Consider the following 13,611-nt stretch of genomic DNA (forward strand, 5'->3'; position numbering starts at 1 on the left):
TCTTTCTGGTGTTGAATCTTATAAGTTCTTTATATATTTTGGAGATCAATCCCTTGTCTGAGGTATCATTGGCAAATATGTTTTCCCATACTGTTGGTTCCCTTTTCATCTTGTTGATGTTTTCTTTTACTGAGAAGAAACTCTTTAGTTTGATGTAGTCCCATTTGTTTATTTTTTCCTTTATTTCCCTTGCCTTAGGAGATATATCAGTGAAAATATTGCTACGTGGGATATCTGAGATTTTTACTGCCTATGTTTTCCTCCAAGACTTTTATGGTGTCACGGCTTACATTTAAGTCTTTGATCCACCTTGAGTTTATTCTCGTGTGTGGTGTAAGTTGGTGGTTTAGTTTCATTTTTTTGCACGTCCCTGTCCAGTTCTCTAAGCACCATTTGTTGAAGAGGCTCTTCTCACTCCATTTTATGTTCCTTCCTCCTTTGTCAAATATTAGTTGTCTAGCAATTTATTATTATATTAAACTCCTGAGATTAAACAACTAATTAATTACAAGCTTGATTGCATTGGGTAGGAGGTCTTTTATTGAACAGGCAAATATCTTTTAAAAACCAAATAAAGTATTTTTTTTTAAAACCTCCCTAAAGTATGCATTTTCCACTAGCTTTTGTGTTATATTTCTCCTTTTCTTTACTGTCACATTTCTTAAATCATACATCACTGGTTCCAAGACTTTTCAACTTTCTAGACCAAGAAATTATTTTTAAAAGGGGTAGGGGTAGGCATTGGAGAGAGAAGTGAATACTGAGTTGCCAGGTTTATATTTTGCCAAATATGGATATATTTTGTTACAAGATACCTTCCAGTTCTTCTCTCCCAGATTTCTCATAAAGGACATTTAACATTTGAAGGAACAATCTCAGCCAGTCTTTAAATCAATCTATTTAATTATAAAACAGTCATTACATTCATTTGGTCATTCATTCAGCCACCACTTACTGCACACATACTAACATACTATGTGCACTGTTGTAGGCTCTGGGGAGACAGTAGTGAACAAAACAGATTTTTATATAAAAACTCTCAAAGATTACATTCTAGTAAAGAAACTCACACACACACATACATACACACACAGAAGTAAAATACTTAGTATGTGAAATAACAAATGTTAAAGAGAAAAATAAAGGGGAAAGGAAATAATTAGTATTATGTGGGGCAGTTCCCAATTTTAGAAATGACAGCCAGGGAGGATATTTTTCTGAAGGTGACATTTGAGACTTATAGAAGACTTGTCACTACTGGGGGAAAGAGCACTCACCCCAAGAGAGGCAGCCAGCACAAAGGCTTCCTAGAAGGAACACGGCAGGCATGCTCAAAAAACATGGGGCCAGTGAGGAGCAAGAGAAGGCAGCTGGAGAAGAAATGAGAGACTTCACACAAACCAGGTCATACAGGGCGCTGCACGCCATTCTAAGGACTTTCCCTCTTAGTGTGTTTCAATTGGAGAATGACATGACCTTACTTATTTCAAAATTATCTTTCTGGCTCTTTTGGTGAACAGACAGACTCTGAGAAGAAAGAGGAATAGTCGCAGAAGCAGGAAGTTGGAAGCTCCAGAAGAGAGATGGCAGTGGACCAGGTGGCAAAAGTAAAGCTGGTGATCAGATTCTGAATACATTTGGAATGCAGAGCTCATAGAACTGCTAAAAGATGAAACATGGTGTAAGAAAAAGTCAAAGGTAAGTCAGAAATTCTTATTTTATTTTATTTATTTTTTCATTGCTTTCAGAGAGAGAAGAAGGGGGAAAGAAAGAGAGAGAGAGAGAGAGAGAGAGAGAGACAGAGAGAGAGAGAAACTGATTTGTTGCCTCCCATATGCACCCAGACTGGGGATCACAAGCACCTGACTGAGGATTGAACCTACAACCTAGGTATGTGCCCTGACCAGGAATCAAACCTGCAACCTTTCCGTTATGGGATGACACTCCAATTAACTGAGCCACACTGGCCAGGGCAACTCAGAAGTTTTTAGACTGAACTACTAGAAGGGTAGAGTTCCCATTTACTGAGATAAGGAAGTTTATTAATAGAATGCATTTGAAGAGAATAACAGAAACCCCAGTTTGGACATTTATTAGATATCTAAGTGTATATACTATGTCAGACATCTAAGTCTAGACATTGAAATGTATATACAAAAATATATAAGTCTGGGATTCAGAGAGCTAAGTCATCAACATATAGTGGCCTTTAAAGCCAAGACCAGATGAGATTACCATGGAAGAAACAGATAGGAAAAAGAAGTTCAAAGCCTGAGACATGAGGTACACCCAAGTATAGAGATCAAGGAGGTGACAAGAGCAAACTGAGAGAGAGAGCAGCCAGTGAGGAAAGAATACGTGAGTTCTGAAGTCCAAGAAAAGAGAATGTATCAGAATAAACAGTAACCAACCATGTCAAATGCTGCTAGTATGTCAAATGCTGCTAGTATGTCAAGAGGAAGACTGGGAATTGATGTAACAGTAGAGAGGAAGTTAGAGACCCTAATAATGGCAACGGGTTAGGGTGGGAGTTAAAATCTGATTGGAATGGGTACAAGGAAGAATTGCAGAAAAGAAATGGAAAATATATATATAGGCACCTCTTTCAAGAGTAAGGGCTGTAGAATTCAGAGAAGTAGCTGAAGAGGAGATGGGGTCAAAAGAAGATTGGCAGTTTTTTTTTTGTTTTTTGTTTTAATGGCAGTAATAACAGATTTTACTCCGATGGGAACTATTAAGTTGAAAGAGAAAGAATTCAGGAGAGAGGGGGAACAATAGCTTGAGTGATGTCCCAGAATGAACAACATATACACACACAGGAACTAAAGTGTTAGGCATGAATGATGATAGGCAGGCAGCTATGGTTGTGGAAGCTCATGGAAGTTCTCTTCTGGTTGTTTCTATTTTCTTATAAGAAATAGAAAGCATGGCCATTAGCTGAAACAGACAGAGAAGGAGGTGTTGGAGGCTTGAGGAGGGAAGAGAAGGTTCCATTAGTTGAAAGGAGAGCAGACATTCACTAGGGAGGAACAGCATGACTTCCAGGCGGCACTATGCTCCAGCTGAGGTTTGTGATCATAAACCAGTCAGAATGGTTCTTTCCCCAGGTGCACTTAGCCATGCGGGTGCAGGCACTGCAGCAGCAGAAAGTTGGTTTTAACTAGGGCTGTAGTTTAGCCCACAAGCAAGAGAAGCGAGGGAGGTTAAGGTACATGCAAGTGACTGTAGAACTGAACTGGGAAAAGAAGGGAATGAAGACATGAATGTGGGGAGCAACAATGAAACAGTGGAGGTATCAGTGGAGTCCAAGAATTAGTGAAATCAGGGCACTAGACAAGAGAATAGTGAAGAGTGGAAACAAATCCTTATGTTCCCATTTCAAAGTAGACTGATAGAAAGTTCACCAAAGGCAGAATTTAGAAAGTGTTCACTGTTATTCGCCACTTCTTTCTCATTCATTCCTTTCCCCACCACCAGCATTACCATTTCATTTCACTAATACTGAAATATTATGCTCCCAAAAGCCACCAATAATCTATGTGTTGCTCTGCTTGACCTTCCTTTAGTCACTGGGCAGACAGCAAGCATTTCAAAGGCAGAAACTGTGACTTATTTGATCCAAATATTCTAGGCAGTACCTAGTCCAGTGCTACGCAAGAATGTAGCTATTAAAAAGAAAGAAATTCCTTTGTCAAAAAATCAAGGTATGATACTGAGAAAATCAGGAAGTCACAAGAGAATTCAAATGTAGGCAGTACCTATGAGGAACTCTGTAAACTGGCAATTTGGTCTATATCTCAAAGTTATGCTACAGTTTTTATTTTCAGGATATTTTGATTTTAGAAAGATTTTCTAAAATATCTTCCAAATTCCAACTGTAATTTTACCTCCATTATCTGAAGCTCAGCTTCCTTTGTCATCAGACATAAGCTGACAGTTACCAAAGGGTGACAGGTTTACTATATATAAGACTTCTCTAGGTCCTTAAAAAGTCAATACCTTTACTTGACTATAGCAAACTTTGTTGCTGTTGCTTTTGGGAAAGTTGATTAAAACCTCATGCAACAGCTATGTTGCAAAGAGCTACTGGTCTAGAGTAGTGCTCTATTAGCCAAAGGATGCATGGAAATCACTTGTGAAACTTTTTACAAATTACCTGCCCAGTCTCCTGCCCAGAAAGTCTCACTTAACAAACTGAGGTGGGTCCCAAGCAACTATGTTCTTTAAAGGCACTGCATTAGGAAGCACTCCTAGGCTGGGCACTACCTGTCTAGAAATCAAATCATCTCTGATAACTGATGCCTTTCCTTTTCTCAACTATTCCATTGAAAGCCCCATCAAATCTCCTAAAATTATTTCACCATTAATTTAAATACTTTTTAACAGTGATATACTTAGGGTCAAAATTTAACAATGACTGCCCCATTATTATATAATATGGCACACAAAATCAGAAAGGTGGCAGATTTTATTCCTCTGATAAACACAATTCACCAGTAACTGTAAGTAAATGCAGAGCTGGCCTTACCCGTTCCACAGCTGCATTATGATATGGGAGCTCCTCCTCACTGAAGAGAGAGAGAGAGAGAGGAGAGAAAAAAAAAACAAAAAAACAGTACATGTCAAATAGTTGAAATCATAGCAAACTTTGAAAAAATTATAAACAAATAGATACACTTTATCAGCACAAAAGTTACACAACTCCTATTCCACTGAGTTCTATATAAAATAATGTCCCCCATCTTCAAATTTCTAGACCAGTACTGTCCAATAAAGTAATCTCTAGGCACATGTGGCTATTTAATTTGAAATAAAATTTAAATAAAAATTAAATAAAATTAAAAATCCAGTTACTCATTCTTATTAGCCACACTTCCAGCACATGGTACTTACTCACACAGAGGCTACCATACTGAACAGTGCAGATATAGAAAGGACATTTCCACCAATGCATAAAGTTCTACCGGACAACACTGCTCTAGACCAGCAACCTTGTTCTATAAAGGTGAATATTTAAATAATGAATACTTTAGGCTTTATGGACCATACAATCTTTTTCATAATTACTCTCTCTGATGTTGTATTGTGAAAGCAGATACAGATAATATGTAAATCAAGTGTGGTTTTGTTCCCATTAAACTTTTACATTAACAGGTGGTAATTTGGCCACAGTTCACCACCCTCTAGACTATCAATCACCTCCACTCTCTGGCTCAAACCATGGTCTATAATAAATAATTGTTTTTAAAACATTGTATAAAAAAATAAAACTGCCACCAACAGATTTATGAATTTAAAAAAAAAATTTATTTGGTAAATAAGGAAATCTTCATTTGTGAAAACTTCAACAGGGATGATTTTTTTTACATACAGTAACAAATGAAATTCACTTTTCTGACACAGTAATTTTGTGATGTCATCTCTAATATAAAATATTCTGAGACTCTTATCTTCACTGTCAGTAATATAAAAACATGTGCTATTCACAAACAAAGTTATGTGCTTCTAGTTGCTATCTCAGTAGTGTTGATGTTCTGGCAATGATAGGTACATATTCTTGCTTTAGTTTCTCTTGACATCAAATAATACCTCTTTCCAGAGTGCAAAACATTTGTATTCAAGAGTCTGGTATTGAAAGGGCACTCTTTGCTACTCTGACAAGTCCTTAGGTGAACCATTAAGCTACAACTGACAAAAAAAGTGTAATACTTGAAAGAGGTCGAAGAGAGATAGTTCAAACCCTCATTTCATAGATAAGGAAACAAACATTTTCACTTAATCACACCTAGCCTAATGTGGAGACATTAAAAAATCTCTAAGCCAGTGAGTTTGAATTAAGATCAACAAGATCTTCAGATTATGCAGGAGTATATGAAAAGGATGAAAAATCAATTCTCAAGAAGACAAGAAACTTTGAGGATTAAATATAAAAAACCTTTTGCTGTTTTTCTACTGTAAAGTGAACATTCACCTTTTCTGAATGGGACACCTTGATTTTGTTTATAGCTCTCATTATGTTCTTAGTCTGAATTTCCCTGCTAATTTGTAATCCTTATTAATAGGGCCTATGATGTATGAATGATACAGTTATAACTTCTGGTTTAAAAGTGTACCTATCCATGCTCACTTGGCAGCACATAAACTAAAACTGGAACGAGAAAGAGAAGATTAGCATGGCCCCTACGCAAGGATGACACACAAATTCATGAAGTTATCCATATTTTTATGGGCAACAGTGGTGGTGATTGCTGGGGAGAGGCAGGTATAAGGGGACTAAATGGTAATGGAAAAAATATAATACAGATTAAATTTTAAAAATAAAAATAAAAGTGTACCCATCCATTCTTCATTTATGGGCAGAAGAGGGCTTGTCAACACCACTGGAATGTACTTCCTAGGTAATTAGGTCAGCAGTGACACCCTGAAAGAATAATAACATCCGGACTTCTGGCCAAGATGGAGGCGTAGACAGACACACTGCATCTCCCTCCATAACTAAGAAGGAATACAACTACCTCAAAACTAGGAACAACCAGAAGTTCCAGAAAGTCAAACTGCATGGAAATCCAGCAAACAAAGATAAAGAAGAAATACTCATCCAGACAAGTAGGAGGGGCAGAGGTGGGGCGGAGAGGATGTGGTGTGATGGCGGCAGCGGCGGCAGTGGCAGGCCAGCAGAAAGCACAGTCACATGTTTTAAAAAGTCAGGAGACACACCTGGGGAGCATTCCCAGCTCCTCACAGGACCTTGCAGCTCACAGTCCCAGCACTGGGGAAAATCAAGCCTCATTGCTTCTGACTGTACAGACCAATGGGGGTTGGGGTGAAGGCAGAAACTGCCGGTCTCAGTAGAATCCGCTTATTTAAAGGGCCCCCATGGTCCTAGAACATCCACAGACCCACCCACTCTGGGAACGACGGCCAGGGCAGCAGATAAAGGGGTGCCAGTTCAGTGCGGAAGTGGAGAGGTGCCTGAAAAAGGGGCGAGTGCTGGGCAGGCAGCACTGTCCCCTCTCGGACCCCTTCCCCACATACAGCACCACAACATGGTGAGACAGGTCGCACAGTACTGATGAATCCCTGAGGATCCGCCCCTTACAACGTAACAGGAGTGACAGCGCTACCTGGGACACGGAGGAGGCAAACAAACACAGGAGCCTGTCAGAATGAGGAGGCAGAGAAGTATGGCCCAAAAGGGGAAACGGATCAAGGTTCCAGTGGGAGAATGAAGCGACAAGGAGATAGACAACCTAACAGATGCAGAATTCAAAACACTGGTGATAAAGATGCTCACAGGCTTAACAGATATGCTTGAGTATGGCAAACGCATAAAGAAAGAAGTGAAGGCTATGCTAAGTGAAAAAAAGGAAAATCCACACAAAACCAATGGTGAAGGAAAGGAAACTGGGGTTCAAATCAATGATTTGGAACATAAAGAAGAAAAAAACAGTCAACCAGTGCAGAATGAGGAAGTGAGAATTTTTAAAAATGAGGAAAACTTCCCAAAAATGCAAAGGAGATAGACATACAAGTCCAGGAAGCACAGAAGATCCCAGGCAAGCTGGAGCCAGAGGGGACCACACCAGGACGCATCATGATTGAGATGCCAAAGGTGAAAGATAAAGACAGAGTCCTGGGGGCAGCAAGAGAGAGGCGGAGAGTTGCCTACAGGGGGGTGTCTGTAGGACAATCAGCTGATTTCTCAGAGGACACTTTGCAGGCAGGAAGGGACTGGCAAGCAGTATTCAATGTGATAAAAAGCAACCTGTAACCAAGATTACTCTATCCAGCAAAGCTATTATTTGGAATGGAAGGGCAGATGACGTGCTTCCCAGACAAGGTGAAGCTAAAGGAGTTCATCATCACCAAGCCATTATTATATGAAATATCAAAGGGATTTACTTAAGAAAAAGAAGATCAAAACTATGAACACTAAAATGACAACAGACTCACAACTATCAACAACTGAAACTAAAGAATAAAAACAAAATCCGACGAAGCAAACCAGAATAGGAACAGAATCATACGTATGGGGATCTTCTGAAGGGTTATCAGCTGAGAGCGGCGAGGAGGAGAAATGGGGAAATGGTGCAGGGACTAAGAAGCATAATCAGTTGGTACAAAATAGACAGGAGGATGTCAAGAATAATATAGGAAAAGGTGAAGCCAAAGGACTTATATGTACGACCCATGGACATGAACTAAGGGGGGGTGGAATTGTTGGAGGGAAGGGGGTTACTGGGCAGAGGGGAGCAAAGGGGAAAAAATTGGAACTACTGTAACAACATAATCAATAAAATATACTTAAAAAACAAACAAACAAACATCTGGCACTCTTTGTGCACACCAAGAATGATGTTTCTGGGGTTAATACGCTACCGTGGGCAACATCAACCTTTTTGTATAACTGATTTGAGCAGATCCTGACAACTGTTTATTTAAACATTCCTAACTGCAAACGAAATCAATCAGAGGTCACAGGAGTTCTTTGAAGTTGCTGGGTGCATTTCTTTGGTGTCCTCCTAATTACCAAACAAGCCTGACAGACCTATCCTCAATCCTGACTCAGGACCAAGTGTTGCACTTGTCTGTGGAATGATGCTGATCATCTGCTCAGACTACATGGCCCATGTTTGGCAGGTCCCACAGAAGCAATTCCTTTCTGAAATTCAAGATGAGACAGGACTGCACACAGCACACTGCTCTACCTTAACCTCAAATCATGCTATTGAAACCTTGTGAGAGAGGAATGCCAGAATATACATACACAGCCACGGTCAGCCTTAGTCAAAATCCAGGGCTACATAAACCTAGTCTTAGATTTTTATCCAACCCAATATTTAACGTAACTTCCTTTTGCCCTGTTGCAACCCCACCAGGATCTGGTTGTCTATCCAGTCCCCATCACGATCCCCAAACAGTTATCAACCTCCTACTATCCAAACATTTTTAATATGCATTTTAAAATTTTATTTAAAAATTGAGACATAATTGACATATAGCAATGTATTCGTTTTAGGCTATAATATAATGATTTCATATATGTATGTATAAATATATTGCAAAATGATTATATTAGGTTTATTTAACATCAGCATACATGCTTATAGGTTTTTTAACAATTTTTCCTTGTAATAAGAACTTTTAAGATCTACTCACTTAGCAACTTTCAAACATACAATACAGTATTGTTAACTAGTCACCATGCTGTACATTAAATCCTCAGGACTTACTTATATCTAGAAATTTATACCTATTGACCAGTTTCATCCATCACCCCCGACCCCCAACCCCCACCCTTGGCAACCATGTATCTGTTCTCCGTATCTATGAGTTTGTTTGTGTTTTTAAGATTTCACATATAAGCGATATCATGCAGTATTTGCCTTTCTCGGTCTGATTTATGTCACTTAATGCTATAAAGATATATTGTCCATCAGTGTACACTTAGGTTGTTTTCATGTCTTGGCTATTGTAAACAATGTTGCAAAGAACATAGGGGAACAACTATATTTTCAAGATATCAATTTGATTTCCTTTGGATAAATACCCAGAAGTGGAATTGTTGAATTATATGGTAGTTCTATTTCTAATTTTTGGAGGAGCTTCCATATTTCTTTCCATAGTAGCTGTGCCAATTTACATTACCACCAGCAGTGGAGGAGTGTTCCCCTTTCTCCACATCCTCATCAACACTTGCTATCTCTTGTCTTTTTTATTCTAAACTGCTATGAGGTGATTATCTCATTTATGATTTTAATTTGCATTTCCCTGATGATTAGTGATCCCCTGTCCATTTTTTAAATCAAATAATTTGCTTTTGTCTTTCTCTTTTTTTGCTATTGAGTTATATGAGTTCTTTATATAGTTTGGATATTAACCTCTTGTCAAATACATGATTTACAAATATTTTCTCTCACTTGGTAGATTGCCTTTTCATTTTGTGGATAGGTTCCTTTGCTGTACAGAAACTGGTTTGATATAGTCCCACTTGTTTATTTCTGCTTTTGTTGCCTTTGCTTTTGGTGTCAAATCCAAAAAAATCATAACCAAGACCAACGTCAAGAAGTTTACTATGTTTTCTTCTAGAAATTTTATGATTTCGGGTCTTATATTCAGTCTTTAATCCACTTTAAGTTCATTTTTGTGTATGATGTAAGATAGTGGTTTCATTTCATTCTTTTGAATGTGGCTGTCCAGTTTTTCCAACGCCATTTATTAAAGAGACTATCCTTTCCCCATTGTATATTACTGCACCCTTTGTCATAAATTACCATATTTTTCACTCCATAAGATGCACTTTTTTCCCCTAAAAAAGTGTGGGGAAATGTCTGTGTGTCTTATGGAGCAAATATTGCATCACAGACCACGATGTGTTATTACCTGACCTGTCAGTGAAGGATGAAACCGTTGTATGATCATTCAAAAAATGTGGCATTAGCAATGCCTTAGATGGAACTGAAGATAGTATCACATATGAAGATAGTGAAGAAAGTGATATCAGTGATTGTGAGCAACTGAGCTTCATAAATTCTGACACTAGCGATGATGAGTTCTTGGGGTTCCCAGAAAACTAGAAGAGTACTTGAACCTTGAAGTCTCTCCTAATTTGTTAATGACAGTGATGATGGTTCTTAATACCTCTTTTGACTGCTGTTCACTTTACATGGTTGAAATATTACTGTTATATTTTATTAAATATTTTAGTACACCATTTGGTTCAGAATATTTTTTTTCTTGTTTTCCTCCTCTAAACCTAGGTGCATCTTATGGTCAGGTGCGTCTTATAGTGTGAAAAATATGGTAATTTACCATGTATATGTGAGTTTACTTCTAGGTTCTCAATTCTGTCCCATTGATCTATATGTCTGTTTTTATGTTGATACCATACTACTTTGATGACTATAGCTTTGTAATATAGTTTGAAACCAGGAAGTGTGATGCCTCCAGTCTGGTTCTTCTTGCTCGAAATTGCTTTGGTAATTCAAGGTCTTCTGTGATTACATAAAAATTTTAGAACTGTTTATTCTATTCCTGTAAAGCAAGCCATTGAAATTTTGATAGGGATTGCATTAAATCTGTATATTCCTTTGGGTAGAATGGACATTTTAACTATATTAATTCTTCTAATCCCTGAGCATGAACTATCAACCCATTCTTCAATTTCTTTCATCAATGTCCTATAGTTTTCAGAGTACAGATCCATCACCTCTTTGGTTAAATTGATTCCTAGGTTTTTTTTTTTTTTTTTGGATGCAATTATAAATGAAACTGTTCTCTTAACTTCCCTTTCTGATAGTTTGTTACTATCAGATTGTGTTAGAAAAACACAATTGATTTTTTTGTATATTGAGTTTGTATCCTGCAACTTTAATAAATTTATTAGTTCTAACAGTTTTTTTGGTGGAGTCTTTAGGGTTTCAATGTATAAGATCTTATCTGCAAGTAGAGACAGTTTTATTTCTTTTCTTCTGATTTGGATGCCTTTTTATTCTAGCCTTATTGCTCTGGCTAGGACTTTCAGTCCTATATTGAATAAAAGTGGTGAGAGTGGGCATCCTTGTCTTGTTTCTGATCTTCAAGGAAAAGCTTTCAGCTTTTTCCCACTGAGAATGATCTTGGCTGTGCATTTGTCATATATGGTTTTAGTATGTTGCAACACATTTCCTCTCTACCCATTTTGTTAAGAGTTTTCATGAATGGATGTTGAATTTTGTAATAAGTCTTGAGACTTCATTGAAGGATGATAGAATTCAAAAAGGTGGTCAAGTGTTCCTCTACAGACTTTCTTGCATGTTGCTCCATACTTAAAACCTTTTATACAAAATCTTCTGTGTGCATAACACTCATCTCCAAAAAACTCCTCCTCCTCAAATTTCTATATTGGCATACATTGATTTCCACAGCCTTTGGAGGAGAAACCAAGGAAATGCTGCCTCAATGAGAGCTACACACAATGTCTAGAATACACATGTAAAGCACTGCACCAGCCTCAGGCATAGGTGCTGCCACAGCGGAAGAATACACTAATACTGCGGGATGAATGTACAAAGGGAAGGATGAACACATGCCTGCATGCATGTATGCATCTTTACCTTGCCACCTAAAAATCCTTCAAGTAGGGGGAAAAAAAGGGACCAAGATCTGGGTGAGTGGAGTATTCTCTTAGGTAGGAAACTACAGACCATGGATCTGCCACGCATGGTTGTTTTCATGCTACAGTGGTAGAGGTGAATGGCTGTGACAAAGGGTCAATAAAGCCAAAAATACCTAATATCTGGCTCTTCACAGAAAACGATTGCCTCGCCCTGTTTTAGAAAACAAAGGTTTGTCCTCTAAGAGAAAGAATCACCTAGAAGCAGCTCAAAGAAAACAGCAAGCTGACAGTAAGAAGCTATGCCTCACAGAAATACAGTAAGTAAAACAACACTGTCATCACCAAAAAGAGAGAACTTAACTGTATATACTTTTTCATCTGCTAATAAATTTAGAATTACTAATTAAAGTATATGTGCCTGTAATTTTTTAAATAGCTCAGATGGAGTATTTCTATAACTTGAGATAAACTTTCATTTTGGAAATTTAAAAGTTAACTTGTTAAAATCAGCTCAATTGAATACACTGACTAAATTTTATTTCTACTTTTGTAGTCAATTTTGTCTAAATTTACATTTACTCCAGTCAAAATTATTAGATGAATAGAAAGAGTTCTCAAGCCCTTGTCATCAAAAGATATTATTTTAAAAACGACCTTTATTCTGATTTTCCAATACTTATACAGTTATAATAAGCTGCAGTCAGCTAACTTTTACAAATATATATATTTTGATAAGTAGTTGAAAACCTGAGCTTGGTATTAATTTTATTTTATTTTATTTTAGTATAATTTCCTTCTATTTCTTCTATTAATAACTTGTGACTTAAAAGCATTATCTATCATAATCCAAATACCAAGCATTCTTTGTTGAGCAGAGTAGTTGCACTGGCTATTTTTGATTAAAGTGTTTAAAGTTCTCCAGCTTTTTAAGTAAGCTTGATTTCTCCATTCTCCAAAAGCAGTGCAAACACAGGCATACAGATTGGGGACAGCTCCCCGTTTCTGAGTACTTAACAAAGATATTCCTGTTCCAGCACCAAGCCAAGCTGGTTTGGCAACTGTTTTCATATTTATTGTGAAATCTGTTATAGAACCAAGTTAGTCCTGTACTGCATTTGTTAATTACCATCATCTTTCATTACAGATCATAACAAGTAATTTAACTTACTAAAACTATAATTAGATATGAAGTTAGCAATCTTCAGAGAAGGCTACAAAGTTAGTTTTTGCCACTGCATTGTATTGACACTGGCACTTAAAACCCAATTTCATTGGAGATCCAATCAAAAATTGCAAAGAACTAAGCAGAAAAAAAATGCTCTTTTGATCAAAGTGTGACAAGGAGCAATATCTAAACACCTAGGCCATGTGACTTTATTCAACAGCACAAAAAACTCCAGTCTACAGTGACAAGCAATTAAAAGCCACCAGCAGCGACCTCCGGAGAAAGCCATTTATTGAAATGAGAGATATTTTAACAAAAATCAATGATTTTGGTAAAATTTAATAAAGCC

General features: G+C 37.5%; 1 protein-coding gene and 1 non-coding gene across 4 annotated transcripts in view; one reads left to right on the forward strand and one right to left on the reverse strand.

Moving 5' to 3' along the window:
- Positions 1-13,611, reverse strand: part of USP6NL (USP6 N-terminal like) — a 185,441-nt gene that overhangs the window by 67,874 nt on the left and 103,956 nt on the right. For all 3 annotated transcript variants that reach the window (XM_090266505.1, XM_090266506.1, XM_090266508.1), the window contains one exon: positions 4,529-4,568. In XM_090266505.1, coding sequence (XP_090122631.1) covers positions 4,529-4,568 — 40 coding nt within the window. The remainder of the gene's footprint in view (positions 1-4,528; positions 4,569-13,611) is intronic.
- Positions 6,120-6,225, forward strand: LOC150019563 (U6 spliceosomal RNA). The gene has a single exon (XR_016509392.1). It is a non-coding gene; the product is annotated as a U6 spliceosomal RNA (small nuclear RNA).

The sequence above is a fragment of the Furipterus horrens genome, unplaced genomic scaffold (genome assembly GCF_987537825.1).
Source record: "Furipterus horrens unplaced genomic scaffold, mFurHor1.1.pri manual_scaffold_2, whole genome shotgun sequence".
In the NCBI taxonomy this organism is placed as follows: Eukaryota; Metazoa; Chordata; class Mammalia; order Chiroptera; family Furipteridae; genus Furipterus; species Furipterus horrens.